This window comes from Pelodiscus sinensis, chromosome 2 (assembly GCF_052426305.1).
Source record: "Pelodiscus sinensis isolate ZL-2025 chromosome 2, ASM5242630v1, whole genome shotgun sequence".
Classification (NCBI taxonomy): Eukaryota; Metazoa; Chordata; order Testudines; family Trionychidae; genus Pelodiscus; species Pelodiscus sinensis.
In genome coordinates, this window is record NC_143053.1 from 149,229,019 (window position 1) to 149,250,502 (window position 21,484).

Below are 21,484 nucleotides of genomic sequence, written 5' to 3' on the forward strand. Positions count from 1 at the left end.
TCCGTCACAACCAGTACCGTAGTTTTCATTCCCTGATCCTGTGGTACCACCAAGAAGTGCATCAGGGGCTTCTTCCCCAGGGATTTGTGCCTATTTTGGGGGTTAGATGCCAAGGGTCTCTCAGATATCCTTGAGACTGACCTAAGAACCTGGGACTGCTATGTAAATCCGCAAAGGTTCCACAGAAACCAGGGCACTGGCCAATATCCTTGAGGCCATACCAGCAGTTGTGATGCCAAGGACTGGAGCAGCACAAAGGGAATCTGCACTTGCCTGGACAGAAGGGAGCCTTGCTCTGTGCTGACCTCCAAGGGCACAAGTGCACTGCTTGGAAACCAAGAACAGAAGGGCTTATCAATGCACCTCTCAGAGCAGCAAATGCTGCCAGCCCACCACTGCCTCTCTGACCGCAAAGAGTTCCTAGTGAAGGACCCCGACATTTTTTGCAGAAGAGCAGATGTGCTCTTTCGGAAGCCCTGTCTTCCTCATTGCACAAGGAAGAAGGGCTCTTCCGAAAAAGGAGGTTCTTCCAAAATTTGACCCAGTGTAGACGGGCCAAATTTCAGAAAAGCCTCTTCTGAAAAAAACAATCGGAAAAAGGTGCACAATTTGGTATCTTTTCCAATAAAAAGCGGCATTCTAGATGTAGCCATTGAAACTATCTCTTGAATTCATCTCTCTGAGATGATGAGCTCCCAGAAAGCAGGAAATTAGAGATTCAGTCTTTATAAAGGAGTTGCATCAAAGGATCCAGGAAAGGGGATGATTTGCAGCACTCAACGAATAAGTCAAAACAGCTGCTTAGAGGAAATCACTTACTAGAGAATAGCCCGTTTAAGGAATCTGAACATCTTTCTTGAGATTTGGCAGTGGACTAGGGATATTAAGCAGTGGTTAATTAACGAATGGACTGTCTATGGAATTTCCATTGACTACTCGATTAGTCAATATAGGGGGACACTTGCTACTCCTGCTGCAGCCCTGCAGTTTAAATGTAGTAGGAGCTGGGTGCGCAGGCAGCCTGGCTCTTATTAAATGTAAACTGCAGGGCTACATCAGGGCTAGCTCTCAAGGGCGGCACGAGCCGGAACTGAGCAATTCCAACTCACATCAGCTCTGGGACCATGGTGACTCTGCCTCCCCTTCTTCCTCACCTGGAGATGGTGCTGATTGCTCCCCCCAACTCTTGCTGCCTCTGAGATAGAGCAGGGGTGGGGGGGTGAGTAGTAGAATAGTGACTCATCTACCCAATAAGCCTAGCCCTAAGCCTATCACGTAGTCAACTACTCAAGTAGTAGCTTACATCCTGCAGTGGACTGGGAGAAGCAACTGAGCTATCCACACACACACAGTATTTAATCTTTGTCACAGGTGTATATTCCTGGGGATCACAAAGTTGCCTTAAAATCTCTGAGCAAGTGTAGGGGCCATCTAGTTTAGGCCCTTAAAATGGAAGATCCTCCAGAGTATTCAGTACTTCCATGGAGAGGACAGAGGATTGCAACCATGATACTCGACGTCACAATGAAAGAATACTTGACATGAAAATGAAAAAATGTACCTGCTTTATTTCTATTATTGTATTTTTTTAAAAAGAAAGAAAATGAATGCTGGAGTGAGGGTTCAGAAGTAAGGAGAGGCAGGAGGTGGGTGGTTTAGGGCAGAGGATTAGGAAATGTGGGAGGGCTTAGGAGGAAAGGGTGAGGGTGGAGAAGTCAAGAGAGGTAGGAGGTGTCTCAGGACAGAGGGCTGGGAGGGCTTACCAGGGCTTCCTGTGGCTGCAATGGTGGCACTGCTCTGGTAGGGACTCCTCCCAGGGGCTCTGGCAGTGGTCCCTGGCCACAGGCTCCTCCTGAGGGGCTGGGACAGTACACTGTGGAGGGCAGCTACTCCTGGGATAAGAGGATCCATGTCTGTACGCTTGTTGGGTGTAGGTTAGGGCTCTGCAGGCTGGCTCCCGCCTCTAGTTGCCCCCAGATAACAGTCTGTTGCGGGGGCAGCCCCTGGCCTGCTGCTGCCTCCCCTCTATCTGCAGCTGCCTCCCCTCTATACTCCCCCTCTCCCACCGACCCCTACCTTCCCCTGCCCCCCCTCCTCCAAGCAGTAGAGAGGAAAGGTTCATTAACTGCGTGTCGGCTGTGGGTCCAGCAGGAGTGAGTGTAACTGATCAGAATGTCCTGAATGCGGCTGCCTGCCTGTCGCCGCCTCTCCCCTTCCGCTGCTCGCAGGCTCTGCCTCCCTGCAGCAGGAGGGAGGGTTTGGCACACCCCCGCCCCCTCCCCCGCTTCCCCTCCGACGAGACCCGCCCCTGCCAGAGTACCTCCTGATAGTCCGGCATTTCTGATAATCCGGCACCACCTGGGTCCCAAGGGTGCCGGATTATCGGAAGTCTACTGTACTTCCATTTTGGTTTAGGTGGAGCCCATCCTTCCTGTATAGGCTCCTCCATCCCAAAAGTTTCCCCAGTTCCTAATAAATTAATCTAAACCCCTCCTCCCTACACCATCGTCTCATCCACAAATTGAAACCTTGCAGTTCTGCCTACCTACCTGGCCCTCCATGTGGAAAAGGAAGCATCTCAGAGAACACTACCATTGAGGTCCTTGATTTCAATCTCTTTCCTAGCAGCTTAAATTTGGCCTCCAGGACATCTCTCCTATCCTTCCTTATGTCATTGGTATCTTCATGTACCATGGCCACCGGCTACTGCCCAGCACTACACATAAGTCTATGTAGATGTTTCAAGAGATCTGCAAGTTTTGCACCAGGCAGGCAAGGCACCATACAGTTCTCCTGGTTACCACAAACCCAGCTGTCTATGTTTCTAATGATCGAAGGCCCCATTACTAACACCTGCTTTTTCCTAATGACTGAAGTTCCCTCCCCCAAAGATGTATCCTCAGTGTGGGAGGATATTACACCATCACCTAGAAGGAGGGTCCCAACTATGGGATTATTTCCCTCTGCTCCAGCTGAATATTCTTCTTCCCTGAGCCTTTCACCCTCCTCAACAGCAGAGGGGCTGTCTGACCGGAGGTGGAACAGTTCTTTGGTGTCCCAGAAAACCTCATCTATGTACCTCTCTGTCTCCCTTAGCTCCCCCAATTCAGACCCCCTGGCCTCCAAAGTCCATACTGGTCTCTGAGGGCCAGGAGCTCCTTGCATTGCATATGTTCACCTATCCATGGAGATGATGTGCATACATGCTACATTGGGTGCAATAAACAGGATAGCCCCCCATTCTGCTGCTGGGCTTCTGCCTGCATTATCTCCTACAGATAATTAGAATAATGATAAGGTTTTTACTTAAATCAGATAGTTTGGATTTAGTTCAGTTTAAAGAAGACATGAAGAATGTTATCTAGCCCCCTTCAAATTCCACCCCAAACTCCCTCATGACACTTCCTGTTAGCTAAGCTCCCCAATTGCTTACTAGCATGCTTTATATAGCCCCGGTCTTCCTGGTTAAGGCTTGACCAAAGAACAGAGGGTTATAGGTTTCAAATCATCATTAAGAATCCCACAGCTTCTTATGTTCTTATGGATCAAGCCTTAAGAGAATAACACAACTGCTTCTGTCACCCTATAGTGCAATAAAATGCTAAATACATATTTATTTTAATATTTGTTTCAAATGACAATTTTTAAAAACCAAACATGACTAAAAGTTGTTTTGAAATGAGGGTGAAGAAGGGAGAGAGAAGGAAAGAAAATCTTTTGTGATGAGTCTTTTTTTATGCTGCTAACTGGATAAAACTGCTACCTGCTTAAAAGCTGGCTCCCTGTGCATATTGGCTCCAGCCTGCCCCCTCACCCTCCTCGCTGCTGCCTATCAAAGGCAACAGCGTGGGGGGAGAGGGCAGGCAGATCCAGTGTTCATGCCCACAGACACTGCCTCTCTGCCCTAGCTGCCTCTGATACAGAAGCAGCAAGGGGGGGGGGGGAGAATGTGTGTAATTAACAGGGTTAACTGATAAGTCTAGGCTTATTGGTTAATCGTGTAGTCGGATTCATATTGACATCCCTAATATTTATATAAAGCCACCACATGGGTTAGTCTCACAAACTTCTTTACTTAAAAAAGTTATTTTGAGAAAGAAAAAAGTGTATTTTGATATTGTGTTATGTATGCTAATTAATATTGTACTACAAATGAAATCCTAGCCCTGCTGACTTAATGGAGCCAGGATAACACCAATAGTTTTTAAACTCTCAGGAAATTCCACAGTCACAGTTCTCACAATATTAGCTGAGCCACAGTGCATTCAATGAACCAAATAATGAAGCACATATTTGATATCATAACTAAGAATCTAAAATGTGTCATGGAAAAAAAATTCAAACCACTCTTCCACATATGGAAGTGAAGGGATCAAGTGGAATGCAATTGTTATACCTCCTTTTAGGGTCAATAAACCTCAGGTCTTAGACTCTTTAGGTCCTTTGCAACTAAAGGCCACCAAACTATCGCCTCTACAGCAGGACTGGAACCAGAAGTGTCTACGCTGATATAGTAACACAACCACACTGAGTGACACAGACTCACATTTGATACAATTAGGTTGACACAGTGATGGTATAGATACTGTGTTCTTATGTGAACTGCTATTCCAAGTGTTGACCCACAATGCCCTTTACCGACCACTTTGGTCACCACTGTGAATTCTGCTGCCCAGAGGCCAGATAGACAGGAAGCTCTTCATCCCCTTTAAAGGCCCACACATTTTTGAAATTCCTTTTCCTGGTTGGGTGAGCACACCCACCAGCTCTCCATTACTGCTTGTAACTGCTCAGCTATCCATACTGGTTACCTGGAGTACCCAGTAGGTATTGGAACTCCTGAACCTGTAGGAAGAAGAGGTTGTGCAAGCACAGCTGGGGATATAACATTTTGATTAACTGGCTAATTGAATAGTCAATGCAATTTGCATCGACTATTTGATTAGTCCATAAGGGCACTTCCACCTCTGAAGTGTGGCAAGAGCCCCAGGGCTGTTGTTACATATCAAAGGCAAAAATGCTGTGGGGGAGCACATGGTCAGTGGAAGACTCAAGCAACCCCCCACTGTCCCTGTGCTCCCCATAGAGTATCAAAATGGGCTGGACTAAACAGAGCCCGGGGTCAACAGGACAGTCCCCAGCTGAACCTGGGCTGCACTCGGCATTTCAAAGTGTCAGCACTGCATGGAGCCTGGAGATCTGGCCCCGGGCTCCACCAGGTGCTGCTGCTTCAAAGCACCCACTCCTCCTCCCTCTCTTCCCTTGCTGCCTCTTTCTGATAGAGGCAGCAAGGGAGGGGGGGAGCAACTAGTCAACTAGCCTGTCGACTATCTGATACACATTTGCATATTGGATAGTCAACTAGTTGTTCACATCCCTAAGCACAGCTCTTATCAAGACTTTGAGAAACATGGACATCTACAAGCAAACTGCTCAGGAGACACAGGTCTAGAAACCAGCAGCAGTTTCACGTGAAAGCCAAGGCACTGTGGTAGGCATACCAGAAGACCAGGAAGGTCAACAATCAATCAGGTGCTGAGCCACAGACCTGCTGCTTTTACAAAGAGCTGAAAGCCAACCTCAGCAGAGATTCCACAACCATTTCAAAGCACCCCAATCCACACTTCTGATGAGTGAGACTCACAGGCCCCTGTTGTAAACAGCAAGAAGGAGGAGTATATGATTCAGCTGTGCAGTGAGCCAGTACATATTTTTTAACTCTTCGGTAGTCCAGCCAATCTTGTCAGTCAAGCATGGGCGAACTTGATGCAGCTGAAAGAACCTCTGGTAAGTATGCTGTTAGTTTTGAAATTACACAGATGCAACCCCCAAAATAAATCTCTTGATTTACACTTTTTTAAGTAATTGCAGAAGAGGCTGTGGAACAACCAAGGGAGGTAGAGTTACTATCTGTTTTCGATTTCCCTCTAGAGTTAGGTAGAAAGGGCCTCACAGAGCAGTCTGTTTACATGCACCGGGTTGTCTGGTCAATCTTTCATAGAAGTCTCAAATGAAACTTTCGTGGCGGTACTCTGCAATCTTCTCTTTTGGGGAACGATTGTCTTATTTCTTCTGCCATGGTAAGACATTTTTCCATGCCCTCAGAAATTACCTCAGCAGGCACCACTGTGCATTCAGGCCCCACGCAGTATCGAGACACCAGCTTCTGTTACCTTCAGAAGTGAGGTATCACTTAAAATCACTGCTGCCTGTGAAAAACAGGGCCACTATTCAGGCCCCTTGCACTATATAACTAATCATGCCAGTGAATTATTTCCCCCTCATTTTCGAAGTCTTCCTTGAGAACCATGCTACTATTGGCTGGTGCCATGCTCTATGAATCCCAACCAGAAGCGTCAATGTACTACTTTCAAATGTCAGGGAGAAAGAGACTGAGTTCAGTATCTTAAGTTTCAATTTATGTTGTGAATACACTGACAATAATACCTTGGTGTGTTGTATCTGCAGCTGCTGCCATTGTAGCTTCAAGATCTCCTGCATACCTGTGGAATGACTGACTCATGTAAGGAGGAGAAAGAAGGGGGCTCACAATGACATGTCACAGGACATCCTGCAAGCCAGTGCTGTATCAGAGAATGAGCACAGGGCCTGGAGTATGACCCTTGCAGACAGCACGGAAAAGGCCAGAGTGGACAGAAGAAAGGTTAGCAAAAGAACAGGTATGTAGAGCAGGAACTGCTCATACTTCTCAGAGAGCAGGGATGCTACAGACTCTGATAGACCTGAAGGTTCAACAAGTCTGTGCTCACCTCCATCTACAGCCCATAAAGAGCTCAACATTGGGCTCTCCCTACACCATCACACAACATTTCATCTGGCATCAGGGATCACTCCTCTTACCACTCCATCTGAGAGGGGGGCATTAAAAACAGTCACTACTTCACATACACTTACCTGTGAAAGCTACAGTTGGTGTATTTGTACTCAAAATGAAAAAGATCATTCTTACTCCTTATAAATTCTGATCCCGATTTATTCATTTTAAATCATGTTTAATCACCTGGTTTAGGTTACAAAGTTCATCTTTATTCACAATATGTTCTGACTGGTGCTGAGCAGAACTGACATGCACCTATTTCCTGTTACTTCACTTAGTCACAGTATACATCATTCACAGACTAAATTAACAGGCACACTGACAATGTTTATTTCCACATATATAACAACCACTACAAGATTCATACTGGTCTACAAAATTGTAAGACCCACAAAGAGCACACCTTAACATCACACACTACTTTAGCTCACTGTTAAAATATTTGTTCAATGCCTCCCTCCTGAACCATACAGCTCTGCAATGAGCTCTTTTTAATAGGCTTTATATCTGGCTGTTCAAATTGAGCAGCCAGCCACTTCACCTCCACCTTCCATACCAACATAAACTTTTTGTCCTTTGCTTCACAGATATTATGCAGGACACAGCAGGCAGCTGTAACCATTGGGATATTTTTCTTACTGAAGTCCAATGTTTTAAGTACACAACACCAGCGACCCTTCCAATGACCAAAGATACATTCAACTGTCATTCTGCATCTTCTGAGTCTACAATTAAAATGCTCCTTTGTGCTGTTGATGTACAGCTTCATGAGCTGTTAGAGCAAGGGGTAGGTTGGATCCCCGCCCCAAGATCACTACTGTCATTTTAACATTCCCAATGGTTCTCTGTCATCAGAAAACAAAGTCCCTATTTGTAGCCTTCTGAACAGTCCTGTGTTCTTAAAGATGCATGTGGCATCCATCTTAACTGACACCAGCCCACACTGATGTTGGTAAAGCATCTCAGGTGATCCACCAGTGCTTGCATTACCATAGAAAAGGAGTCCATTCTGAAGATACTCTGTGGCAAATTGGGCTGGTGATAAAGTAGGGATATGCGTGCCATCTAGAGCCACATTACAGTTCAGGAGTCCCACTTCTGCAAAATCATCCACTATGTTCTGCATAGCATGACAATAGCTACTGTGGTGGATTTCCTGAAGCCACAAGGATGCCTGACAAACCAGTAATGATCTAGCATTGCCAGTTTCCACAGTACACTTGCCATTGGCTTTTCAAATATCAGTGCATCTCTCATTTTGGTGTCTCTGCTCTGAAGAGCTGAGGCAAGTTTAGCACACAGATCCAAAAATGTGGCCTTGTGCATCCGAAGTTCTGCAGCCACTGCTTCGCATCCCCAAACTTCACAATAATACGATCCCCCCAGTCAGTGGTTGATTCTTGGGCCTAGAACCAGCAATCTACTATATCCAACTGCTCTGTGAACACCAACAACCACCTTAACTTTTTTTATATATCCCACTGCAATCTAGCTTCAAAGAAATCATCATGTTTCTTGCAGCTCCTCTGGTGGCTCTACAAATACTGGAAAATCATGCAGCTTGTGCTTACAACAGTCAAGACAATAATGCTGGACTGTGCAGGGTCCAAGTCAGGGATGTTATATATCATTTAACTGAATAGTCAATTAATCTCGTGAATTTTTATTGGTTACTTAATTATTCTCTAGTTCCCCAGAGTGGGGCCGGCATCCAGTGCAATCTGGCCCCACTCCTGAGGAACCCCCTGACACTCTGCGCTGCTGCCTCAGTATCAGAGGCAGCAGCGCGGGGTACCTGGCAGAAGCTGATCTGTGAGGGGAGCCAGTTTGAAAAACCAGCTTCCTGTTGCCCTGCGCTGCTTTCTCTGATACAGAGGCAGCAGCATGGGGCGGCAGCAGCCTCTGTCTGGGGCAGGAAGGGCCTGAGATCTCGGACCCGGCGTGAACTGAAAATGAGCCAGGCTGCCTGCCCGCCTGGTTCCTAATACAGTTTAAATGGAGAATCACAGTGGGGGTAGGTCCCAGACCTGGCATGAGCCTGGCTGCTAGCCAGCCTGCTAAAAAATTTACTAGCGGGGGGAGAAGAATGCATGTAGTCTATAGGATTAACCTATAAGCTTTTGCTTATCAGTTAACTGACTACACTACTACATCCCTAGTCCAAGTAGTTAGCAAACAGGGATGTGCAGGTCTGTGTGGATTTTGAAAAGAAGGAATAAAATATTATAGGATCAAGAGGGGATCATATGAAGTTGATCTATGCTCCTAATCATCCCTGTGTGACTCATTTCAGCCCCATCAAACATTGCAAAATACTTCCTAAAACATCCACCATCCAGTACAGGGAAGTTGCACATTGGGTCTGGACAGTTTTGGATTAGCTAGTGGACCAACACTGCCCATGCCCAGGGGCCTGGCCAATTAGGGGTCTTCTGCCAGGAGGCGGGATCAGGGCGCAGGGGCTTGCACTGCTCTGCTTGCTCGGTGCTCCTGCTGGGGAACAAGGGAACCCCCCGCCCTGTCCTGACTCCGCGCCCTGGCAGGAACACCAAGTGGGAGGGTAGGGGGAGGCTCCAGGCAGAAGAGGTGGGGAGCAGTCCCCATGTGTTCTGGCCCAGAGCCACACACGCCCTTAATTTACCTTCTCTACCCATGCACTACAATCTATATCAATGCAAGACATCCTGGAGTAGGAGCCAAGTGTGCGCACACATAAGTGAGGTAATAAACTGTGCCAGCTGTTGGAACTTAACTTAGGTCCATTTAAACTGGAAGTGCAGATATGGCCTGAGACATCCTGGCTAGAATTTCCCTCTCAATACATGAATCACTATGGAAGGAGAGAAAAAAAAACCCAGAAAAGTAAAAGGACTTGTAAAAACAGGCTTGGAACTGAGGTTTGTCATCCAGAAACTGAAAGAATCTCTAGGCAGGACAGGAAGCCATCTGTGAATGCTAGATCTCCCGTCAGCCCGGGATATGTCAGTAAACTGTTCAAAGGAAATAGGTAGCCGGTATTAAAAGAAGGCATTTATCTAATATGAAAATATAAAACCTGAAGTTGTACCTTTATTTTCTGTATAATGTGTAAATGTTTGCTTTCCCTCAACATTTCATCTTTCAATCTATGGCTTTTCTATTAAAAAAAACCTTTTTGCTTGCTTTTATCCCAAGTTAGTCTCTGTTGAGCAACCTGTGAAGCATGTAAAGTGAACTGATACCTAGGAGATTTTGGGGGCGATGAACCAGAGGGAAATGGTCTAAGTATCTGATCGTAAAGAGCTGAGGGAGGAAGGATTTCAGGAGACTTGGGACTGGAAGCGCTGTTGGTGTCATCCTGCAGAGTAAAAACTCTGGTAGAAGCCTTGGTGAAATTTTATTCTTGTGAGTAGGCTACTGGTATTACGGACTTGAACCATTACTGCACAGCATAAAGGAACTCAAGGAGTCTGTGCTGACAGAACTCCTCACACATGTAGGTGATTCCCAAGACATGAATGGTGTAATCATTGTAGGCGGTGAGTCCCAACAGCAGCAAACTGAGGTTCACACTCCACACACTTGTTTAACAGACCCTAACGCAGCAAAGACTAACCTAGGCTAGTGAGCGGGCCACATGAGTGCCCCTTCATCTCAGTGGGCCACAAGACTGTTGTAACCAAGCAGCCTCCTAGGACAAGGTAGTTTTGCTCACAGCACTTGCATATCTAGAATTTGTGGTGTGTGCAAACTGAATCGTAGCATGCTTTGAGTGGATGCAGAGGGAACACACGGCTCTCACAGTTCATGTGTATGTAATCAGCATGCACCTCACTTCACATGCCTTGTTTTACACGCATGTTATTTTAGTAATACCAGTAGGAAAAAAATTAAGTGAACAGAATTTGGTAACTGTGCACATGGGCAACAGTAAACAAAATGTCTCATGGGCCACTCAGAGTACCCTAATGAGCTGCACACAGTCCTTGTGCTGCAGGTTGCCTACCACTAATGGATTCAAAAGTCCAAGCTTACAGTTTGTTATTTTTTCTGGTTTTTTGATTTTTCTGTGTAAAGGAAACAGAACATTATAAAAAGAACAAAGCAGCAGCAAAGGCAGACTGAACAAAGAAACATGTGATTCTCATCAAGGAGCAGTTAAGAAGAGCGCTGTGCACAGTGAGCTAGTGGCCATGCAGCATACATATGCTACAGAATCCTACAGCACTAGAACTGGAAGGGACTTCGAGAGATCATTAAGTCCAGTCCCCTGCCCTCATGGCAGGACCAAGCACAGTCTATATCATCCCTGATAGATGTCTGTCTAACATGCTCTTAAATATCTCCAGTGATGGAGATTTCACAACCTCCCTAGGCAATTTATTCCAATTTATTCCTTGATAGTTAGGAAGTTTTTCTTAATGTCCAACCTAAACCTTCATTGCTGCAGTTTAAGCCCATTGCTTCTTCTCCTATCATCAGATGTCAAGGAGAACAATTTCCCCCACTCCTGCCTCTGATACCCTTTTAGATACCTGAAAACCGCTATCATGTCCTCTCTCAGTCTTCTCTTTTCCAAACTAAACTAGCCCAATTCCTTCAGCCTTGCCTCATAGATCATGTCTTCTAGACCTTTAATCATTTGTGTTGCTCTTCTCTGGACCTTTTCCAATTTCTTCATATTTCTTGAAATGTGGTGTCCAGAACTGGAAACAATACTCCAACTGAGGCCTAATCAGCACAGAGTAAAGCGGAAGAATGACTTCTCGTGTCTTGCTCACAACATACCTGTTAATGCATCTCCAAATCATGTTTGCTTTTTTTGCAATAGCATCACACTGTTGACTCATATTTAGCTTGTGGTCCACTATGACCTCTAGATTCCTTTCTGCAGTACTCCTTCCTAGACTGCTGCTTCCCATTCTGTATGTGTGAAACAGACTGTTCCTTCCTAAGTAGAGTACTTTGCATTTGTCCTTATTAAACTTCATCCTTTTAACCTCAGACCATTTCTCCAGTTTGTCCAGATCATTTTGAATTTTGACCCTATCAGACCAGTTGCAAACCCTCCCAGCTTGGTATCATCTGCAAACTTAATAAGCTTGCTTTCTATGCCAATATCTAAATTGTCGATGAAGATACAGAACAGAACTGGTTCCAGAACAGACCCCTGCAGAACCCCACTTTTTATGCTCTACGAGGCAGTATATGCCTCCTGCTCCAAACCAAGAGGAGGGGTGCAGAAGTGGGCCCTTTTTCTCCAACAGGGCAGGCAGAAAACCAAACATATAGATCCCCCCGATGATCCCGAAGAGGTAACAGGGATGATGAGAAGTCCAGAGCTGCGGAGGCTGTAGTAGAAGAGTCTGCTTATGGAGGAGACACAATGGAGTTGGAAGTTAGGAGTCAGAGTGGGAAGGCAGAGCTAGAGCAAGAGAAGCTTGATGACCAGGAAAAAGCAGGCTGCTTGAACAAGAAAAGAAGGTAAAAATGGGACTGAAGAGAGCAGGCAAAAGTGTATGCCTGATAAGAGGCTAGCAGACAATCAAATGTATATGTGATAGACGCTATCATCCTGCCTGGAATCTAAAGATGTTCAGAGTTTCTGACTATGGGAATGTGGGAAGTTATTTTTCGTGATGTGTTATTTTCTATAATAAGCTAACAGAGCTCAGGTATAAGTCTGTCATGACCAGACTTAGTGGTCTAGTTAGCGAGCTGTTTACTCTCATCTGGGAAATAAACTGTGTTTGTAGCACAGCCATAATGTGTTGTAACTTAGAATCTGCTGAGATCAGTGAGTCACTGGTACATCTAGTATATGACGGGACTCAACACTCCCCTTTGTCCCAGGTCTGCCTTCACTCCACCCCTTCCTCCAAGCCTCTGCCCTGCTGCTTCCAGCACTCTCCCCGTGTCTCCCCTTCCCGCCCAGCACCTCCTGCATGCCACGGCACAGCAGTTCTGTAGCATGCAGGAGATGGTGGGAGGAGGCAGGGTTGATTGGCGGGCCCACCAGTGGAAGGAAGGCACTGTGGGGAATAGAGGAGCTTGACTGTGAGTGTGCTAAGCACCTGCTATTTTCTTCCATGGGTGAGCCAGTGCTGGAGAACCCACGGAGTCAGCATCTATGGAACCAGAACTCCACTGGGGGCAGAGAAGGCTGGTGGAGAGAGTAAGACACTAGTATAGCTAGGAATTGCTGTTTGCTGATTTGTTAAATGCAAAAACAAAAGTTTTAGTTCCCATGGAAGCTTCCGTTTTGCTAGTTTGGATGTTGAGTTTACAACTGGGTCTTTCTTTGCAGAAGTACTTAAATATCTAAATAGAGTGCTGTTCAAGACACACAAGAAATGGTACCATATGACAAGGATTTTACAATTTAACACTTTGGCAATATGAATCATACAGTACAAAAGAGCTATAATCTTTTCTTTAGATACCTTATTTAATAATAGTAGAATGTATATATCCCTCAATAAGATAGGAAAGGAAGGGATTAAACATCCACTGGGGTCTGAGGCATATCTTGATTCCCTGAACTGGAGTTCTTCACATGCACTCCTTAGAGCAGAGGACAAACAGAAAGATGTAGAAAGTAAAAAAGGATCCCTAATAGAAAGAAATTGTCTTTTACCCAGCCTGTCATACTGCTCTTATGAGAAGTTGGTGCAAAACTGGAAGGTTGTCAAAAGTCTTAGAACATTAAGGCAAGTACTGTCTTGCCTCACTAATGCTGCCAAGTGCACGGGCGTGGTCACATAAGCATACTACAGATTTCCCAATTTCCTTCAAACATCTACCAATGGTTTCAGTAGTTCCTGATGAAAAGCCAAGAAATACTGTTGTGATGCCAAGCCAGGCATTCCAGTTTTGCCAGGCAATGGTGGTAGGATTTTTTTTCTTTGCCAGAAAATGCAAAGTCTATGTCATATCCTATTAAAGCACAAAAAAGCAGAAGAGCTTTTATCTTCTCTTTGCCAAATATTGCGGCAACTTTGGAAGCTCAAAAGAACCTGTAGTTTTTCCTCCCAGGAATCCAGAGCAACATTATCTGGGTCACACAATAGTCCTTGAAAGAACTACTATTCTTTGTCTTCAGCCCTGATCAATATTTTGTGTGGTTTCTAACAAGCTATATCCGCTATATACAGCAAATATTTGTATCATGTTTCTTCAAATGAACACAGGACAAGATGATTTTGGTATTGCTCTATAGTACTGAGAAGAGCATAGTTTCACCAATACTGGTGCATAACTCCTTGCTGCCAACTTTTAATGATGCCTATCCAGTCATCTCATAGACTTTAAGGTCAGAAGAGACCAATATGATCATTTAGTCTGACCCCCAGCACACTGAAGGCCACAGAATCTCACCCACCCCCTCCCAGAACAGTCCTCTCACCTATATCTCTGATATTGAAGCCTTCAAATAGTTTGAAGACCCCAAGATGAGGAGAATCCTCCAGCTGTGATCTGACAAGTTCAGTCTTGTTTTGGCTAATCCTCAGAAACCTTTTCCAGGTTACTTGCTGAGAACTTGATAAAAGCAGGTACTTCTGAACAGTAGCTTATCTAGTGTTCTGAATGGTTCCGAATGGGAACAAATATATGGCAGATAAGCTTCTGCAGTGTACTTTGAACTCCTGTTTTCCCAAGTAAAAAAATCCAAAAATCTACACAGCCTCATTAATTACCTTCACTTTCAAACAGTGGATAGCGATGGTTCCCTTAAACTTAGTCTATGCTTGAAAGTCAAACCATTTATAAAAGTAGTTTTGAGTTATCGGAATGTAGCCTGAAAATAGAATCCACACTGTGCTAGTTTAATTTACCCATTATTTTCCTGTCTTTTTGCTCTAATCATTAACATTGTAGTTAGTTAAGAGGGCATGGTTTGCTTATTTAGCTCTGGAGAGATAAAAAATTAGGCGACAACGTAAATCCGAAAGAACACAATTTCTTAACATGATTTATTACTGACTCCAGCAAAACTTAATCATGCTTTCTGAAACTGTATGAAGACATCTTTACCTGACCTTGCTCTTGGGACAACTTAGAATACGGGTTTGGGGGAACCATTTCGGAAAACCACTTGTTTAAAAAGGTTCAATTTCCCATTGTAGACAGAGTTTCATTGTTTAGATAATTTAAGATCTGTGTACATTAACACACTTGCTTTGGTTAAGATGGTGAAACTGCCCAATTCTCATGCTTTTTATGGACATGATAAACCTCAAATATAAGCACTGTCTGAAGGCAGCAAAATGAGTTTTGAGAATTGGTACAATTTGAAAAATGAGCATGAATAGATGTATATAGCCAGTAAATTTTATATTTTCAATAAAAATTGAGTTATTTCTTTACAGCCTTCAACTAAACAAGTGTTACTACTACAATTAAAGGTGCATTGCACTTTTGATAGTTAACATGATAAATACAAACTAAATTCCTTGGTATTTCAAAGGTCCTTATACACACTAAGGCCCGAGAGCTTTATTCTCAGAGGTGCTGAGCAAACGCAACTCCCACAGTCTCAGCAGGAATTGAAATAATTCTTCACCTTTGAGAATTTAGCTCTTAGCCCACAACAACAATTACTTTTCCAAATTTAAATGAATTAGTTTAGAAAATGATTTAAAAAGTGACAAGCTGCAAACTCTAGGTCCTTGGTCAGAGAGGGAATAGGAAATCTTGGACCTATTCAGTTCAATGAGACCAGAATCTTGACTTCATTTGTGTTTGGAAATCACCTAAAACACTGTAAAAAATCTAAGTAACCAATAGAGTTTTTGTCTATTTTTCTGAAATTATGGAAAGTAAAGCAACATTGCTTCTCCGCATGTTCATTTGACTCAAGCAGTCACCTTTGGTGAGTATAACCACATGAAATTTCACCTGAAAGTGTATTTGGTCAAAATGTTAAAATTCCCCCAAACAGGTGTTTTAAATCAATGTACCTTCCTGGTCACATCACAGTTATATAAACATTAAACAGAAAATATAATTACATCTGAGACAAAAAAAAAAAGCAAAAATATGCAGTCCTAGTTTTATTAATAGCATACTTCCACTTATGATCAGAACAAGGATAGTAATACTAGAGGTTAAATATGGCGAAAAGCTGCCAAGTTGAGACATGTATCTATAAAAAGAACGCTTACCTGCTATTAGCTTTTGGAGGGCACCCTTATCTCCATTAATAGCAGCAGCATGAACATGAGAGGCTAATGAGGAACCATTGAACAGCCAGTTCTCTGAAACATTCATAGTCTTCCCAGGTATGGTCACAGGCTGGAACTGCAACATTTTTAGTAAAGATTATATATTTTTGTACATATCAAAGTGTATTGCAGTTTTAATCAAGTAAGTTGAAGACAACTAATATAACATTGAAGTTGTTAGACTGTGCTATAAAAAGTGTTCTGCTTACTTCATACGTTAACAAAAACATCTAACTTAAGCTTTATTATACAAGCCATAAATTAGAGAGAGATCTGTAATAGTCTCATTGCCTGAAAAACAAACACCAACTGAGATTCTTATCTGAACTTTGCAAATAGCATGGACTATATATTCATCTACAGTTGAACAGAAAGTAGATAAGAACTTTAGTCTATCTGCTTGATTCACTAAGACTTTGTCTACACTGTGAGTTTTTGCAGCAGAAAATATGCTAATGGAGACCATTATCACGAGTCACAATATCATTAGCATATTTTCTGCCATTTCTTTTTGCGCAAGGGATTTTGCACAAAAAAGAAGTGTAGCCGCTTCCATTTTGCGCAAAAACCCTATTTTGCACAAGATCCTTATGCCCTTGCTTCTTTTTATGCAAAAAGAAATGGCAGAAAATATGCTAATGATATCATGACTCATGCTAATGAGTGACTCATTAGCATATTTTCTGCTACGAAAACTCGCAGTGTAGACAAAGCCTAAGAGAAGCCTGACACCAACTATGCTTTTCCAACACTTAACACTTGGTTGGCATGGATAGTAAACAAAACTATATTAGTCCAAGTTAAAATTGTCTCGAGATTTAATATATACAGTAGTTTCATCTATCAAAGGATCTCAGTGTTCTACAAAGGTAATATTAACCCCATCTTACAGGTCAGGAATTTCAAGTAGAGAAAAACGTTGTTACTTGCTACATGTCATACAGAGTCAATAACAAAACTGGAAATTTAACCTAGATTCTCAGAACCATGCAATAATAATTATAGTACACTGAATCCATAGTACATAAGGGTAGAAGGATTCAGGATATTTATAAATTAAAATAGAAAGGAAAGAATATTTATTAATTAAAATAGAAAATAATCCCAACCATTTGCATATTAGTTAAATGTTCTTACATGAGTGATAATATTCTCAAGTGCTCCCAAAAATTCATTCCTAAGATTGTGTTCTCAATTCATAAATGACAATGTTAAAGAATCTAGTGAGTATACTCTAAATTGTAACTATATTTCATACTTTAATGACAATGTCTATTATACCAAACATTCATGGAGACAGTTCATCAGGTTCCTTATTACTAGGTGAAAATAGCAACTCTTGTCCAGGGATGTGTCAAGTGAGTATACAATTAAACAGTTAACTGGTGCACCTGGGCTCACTGGTTAGCCTTTATACACAAGCCTTGCCTCCTTGCTCCCCGCTGCTGGCAGCGCAGGAGGCAGAGAGGGAGCAGATGTGAGTCAGTGCTTGCGGGAAGCTGGTTTTTAAGCAGGCTCCCAGGGATACAGGGGCAGAGGAGTGCCACATCTCCCCCACACACACATTGCTGCCTCTGATACAGAGGCAGCAGTATGGGGGGAGGGAGGGAAGAAGGCATCTATACTGGAGCCTCTCCCCCCCCCAACCACGTTAACATGTAACTACTGAAAATGTCAGCCGTTACATGTTTACAATAAAACCCACATTTTAACAACCCTACTTTTGTCCCCCTCCACACTTCAGTCCCAATTTCTAGAGTCTACATGCCAAGGCAGTAGTCTAACACAGTATAAGTCCCTTCCCTGTTGCAGAAAAGCAACAAGCAGCAGCATTGCCAATTCTTGCAATTGTATTATACATTTCATATTTGGTGTTTTTCTTAATGCTCCAGGTCTTCAAGTTGCTCTATTTCATAAAAAATGTTAGCTTTTGTTTTTCTAATCAACAAAAGAAGTTTCTAATCTTTCTGGTTGAAGAGAAAAGTTGGATGTGTCCTGATTATATCATAAAGTTCCAAAAATCTCAAGGCAAACTAAAAGAACCCACAATATTTTTTAAATCATATTTTCCATGCTAATATCACAATTTTGGGGGACATGACTCATGATTTTTGAAAGCCTGGGGTTGGCTGTACTGAAGCAGTCAAAATGAAAATAAGTCTTTTTAACAGTTCACAGAGGAGGCCCTTCTCTGTGTAGCAACTTGGCTATTGATCCATGCCCAGCAGTGGTATTCCTCTATGTAGTAATCACTGACCATCTAATTCTAAGCTCAGTCACTTCACCCTTGCCTCTCCAGCCCCAGGGCTTTCTACCTCAGCTACACTGTTGACTTACTACATATTACATCTTGTAACATATATTTAAGCAAAAGTGTAAATACAAACTTACTAAGCTGACTTGTAGTTATTACTATTGAGTTTTTTTCCTGATAAAAAAACTGACATATGAGCATTATACACCCAGTCTAGGTAAAAAGCAAATAAACACACGACCCAAAGTAAAGAGTAGAAATTACCGTATTTATTAAAAAATATGCAAATGCAATATCTGCTTTAGAGATGGATGTCTAGCCAGTCCCAGTCATCCCTCCTGGTGAGCAAGAGGAGATTCCACTAAGTGATTTTTTTTCCCCATTGATACTGCTCAGTTATATAATGTCCAGCTTCCCTTTGTTGTGTGGAGTGCAAAAGTGCAGAAAGATAGAAATGTAGCTGATATTGTATCTGCACATTCCCTGTGCAGCAGAACAGTGTATTGATGAACACGGAAATGTCACAGGAATCCTCCAGAAAGATCTTTAGGAAACTTTCTTGGAGGTACTAGGCAATCCTCCTGTGACCATTCCTTGGTACAGCTACTTTGTTCCTTCTCCCGTTACAGGAAACTTTCCTGCATCACTCAGTTATCAGTTGCTATGGCGACGGGCACAATAAAAAAAATTAATCAATAGCCACGCTCTTTCCAATGAGACACTCCCTAGCTGAACTTTGCAAAGCCAGAACACACCGCAGACAGGCTGACCTGTCCTCAACATTGCCCTGGCGACCCCGAGCACCGGCGCAACCTTGCGCGCTGGGTACCACGGGGAGGGAGGGGCGGGACGTGGCGAGGAGCCCCGGGAGGGGCAAGGTGCTTGGGGGAGGGGGCCTGGGCAGCGTGGGACGAGTTTTCCCCGGGACATTTTAAAAACAAAACCTCTTCAGAGGCTGTGACGTTGCTGGGCTTTGCCCGCCCGCCGCTGGGTGGGGGCCGGGGCTCCCGCCCGGCTCCCAGGCCCCCCGGCAGCGCGGGAAGGGCGGGGCTGAGAGGCACCGCGCCCGCCCCGCTACTCACCTGCGCCGCCGCCGCCCCGGGCGCCCCTCCCGCCAGCTGTGCAGGGAGGGGAGGAGCGGGCGCCCCAGTGCATTGTGGGAGCGGCCACACTCCGCGCGGCAGGGAACCATTGCTCCCTTCCCCAGCAGGCAGCGGGCTGCCACGGCCCCGCCCGGTGCATGGCGGGAAATGGTGTTCCGCGGGAGGGACTGCAGTTCCCGGCATGCCCCGCTGGAACCCGGAAGTGTGTGGCTGGGGCGGGCGCTGCGGGGCCCTCGGTGGAACTTGTCCGGGGTGTTTCCTGGCGACGGGGGAAGTGAGGAGCCGCCGCCAGCAGCGAGAGTGGGAGCTGCGTCGCCCCCGCCCCTGGTGTGACTGATCTACCATGAGACCCGCCATCTTCCTGCCCCCGCCTGACCCCGCCGGCGTCCTCCTGATCTTGGTGAGCGACCGGCCCGGCCGCCCCCCTGGGAGCCCAGCGCTGCCCGCTCCCGCCGGCCTGGCGCGGGGTCTGCTGCCGGGACGGGCAGGGCGCTGGGGAGGCAGATGGGTGGGAGCTGCGGGGGAGCGGGGCGGGAAGTGAGGGGGCTGAGGGGGTGGCGAGTGTCCCATAGAGAATCCTGGAGCTTCCTGCCCGTGTCCCTGTATAGTCTGCGGCAGACCTGTCCCCGTGTGCGCTGCTGGGGGTAGGACACCAGCTGGCTGGTGCGGGCTCGCTGTGTTGGGGCGGATACCCTGGGTGGCGCCCTCGCTCATTGGGGCGAGCTGTGGTGCTGCTCTCGCCCTGGGACACCTCCCCCCCCCCCCCATGGAAGCTGCTTTCCCGAGTCCGGCTCGGTCCGGGCGAGTGTGTGTGTGTTTGGGGGGGGGTGACATTGGCTCTTCTCCCCTCGCTGCAGCAGGGGTGCAGGGCGGGGGTGCGGTAGCTTGCATTGCATTGCATTGCGTTACATTGCAGGCACCTGTTCTGGCTCGCAACGGCGCCGCATGTGCTGCCCGGGCGGGGGGGCTAGCGGCGATCGGGAGCAGTGCCCCGGTTGGTGGACTTGTCTGTTGTGGCTCAGCCTGATAGGTTGCGAACCCGGAACGAGGCGGTCACGCCGGCTGCAGGGCGGGGCAGATCCTTGGGCGGGGAGCGCACCTCGGGCGGGCCGCAGGGTTCTCTCTCCAGCGTGGGAAGCATCGGGCTTTGGATCCTGTACCCGCTTCACAGACACCGGAGAGAGTCCTACTCCCAGTAGCGCTCAAAAGCTTCAGTTGAAGAATTTTTTTGCAAATGGGGCGGGGTGGGGAAACGAATAAACATTTCCCTCATGTGAGTGTAAAAAAAAAAAATAAACTAATGTAATGGGGCGCTGCAGTCTCTTCATTTTGTAATAATCCTGTATGTTAGTCACAGTGAAAAAGAACTCTGAAAGATGTGTTTGAGTTGACAGTTTCCCTTTAGATCTCCGTTGTCGGGGTGTTTTTAAAATCATATGCTTATTAGAGCCCTTGTTGCTGTGTTAAAGCAGCAGGTTTTTTAGTGGGACAAGTGTAAAATATACTTCCAGGACTTCATTTATTTTGACAGTGAAAGTGTTTTGCTTTGTCTGTCATGAAAACGTGGAGTCTTAATGTTTGCAATCCACTTAAAAAAAGAGTACAAAAGCCTGTATTAATAAATCGCAACAAAGCCCCTATAACTAAACTTGAAAAACATAATTGAAAATTTCATACTTTGTGTACAGTATTGCAACATTTTTCAAATATTACCTCATTTATACATGATTAAATTGCCTCCTTGTGTATAGGTTTTCACACTCCACTTTATATGAACTTGAAATATTATGGATATTCTGAACTAATAGGTTTTTAGTTCTCTTCTTGATAGCTCATTGTATTGGTTAGCCCATTTCACCTATGCTTCCAGAATGAGCCATCTGTTGACTTTATTGCTGAAGTAATTCATTTACATACATGGGACTTGTGTGAGTAAAATTTGTAGGATTTAAGCCAAAGAGACTAACTTGTTTAACTGCTCTATTTTAAACTTTAAGGAGAGAGAGACTATTTAGAAAAAGGATTGATTGAAACATGGGGTAAGGTAAAAGAACAAACCTGTGGAAAAGAGAGGAGAAAATGGCAA

The 21,484-nt window shown here is 44.8% G+C and overlaps 2 protein-coding genes across 6 annotated transcripts in view; one reads left to right on the forward strand and one right to left on the reverse strand.

Annotated features, from left to right (window-relative positions):
• The window catches only part of INVS (inversin), a 145,403-nt gene extending 125,648 nt beyond the window's left edge, over positions 1-19,755 (reverse strand). For all 5 annotated transcript variants that reach the window (XM_075921590.2, XM_075921589.2, XM_089776475.1 and 2 more), the window contains exons 1-2: positions 19,378-19,755; positions 15,982-16,117 (exon numbers count right to left, since the gene is read on the reverse strand). In XM_075921590.2, the coding sequence (XP_075777705.2) occupies positions 15,982-16,117; positions 19,378-19,755 (514 nt within the window). The remainder of the gene's footprint in view (positions 1-15,981; positions 16,118-19,377) is intronic.
• ERP44 (endoplasmic reticulum protein 44) overlaps positions 19,662-21,484 on the forward strand; it is a 113,995-nt gene continuing 112,172 nt past the window's right edge. The window contains exon 1 of the mRNA XM_075921597.2: positions 19,662-19,798. Within this exon, the coding sequence (XP_075777712.2) occupies positions 19,742-19,798 (57 nt within the window). The 5' untranslated portion in view covers positions 19,662-19,741. The remainder of the gene's footprint in view (positions 19,799-21,484) is intronic.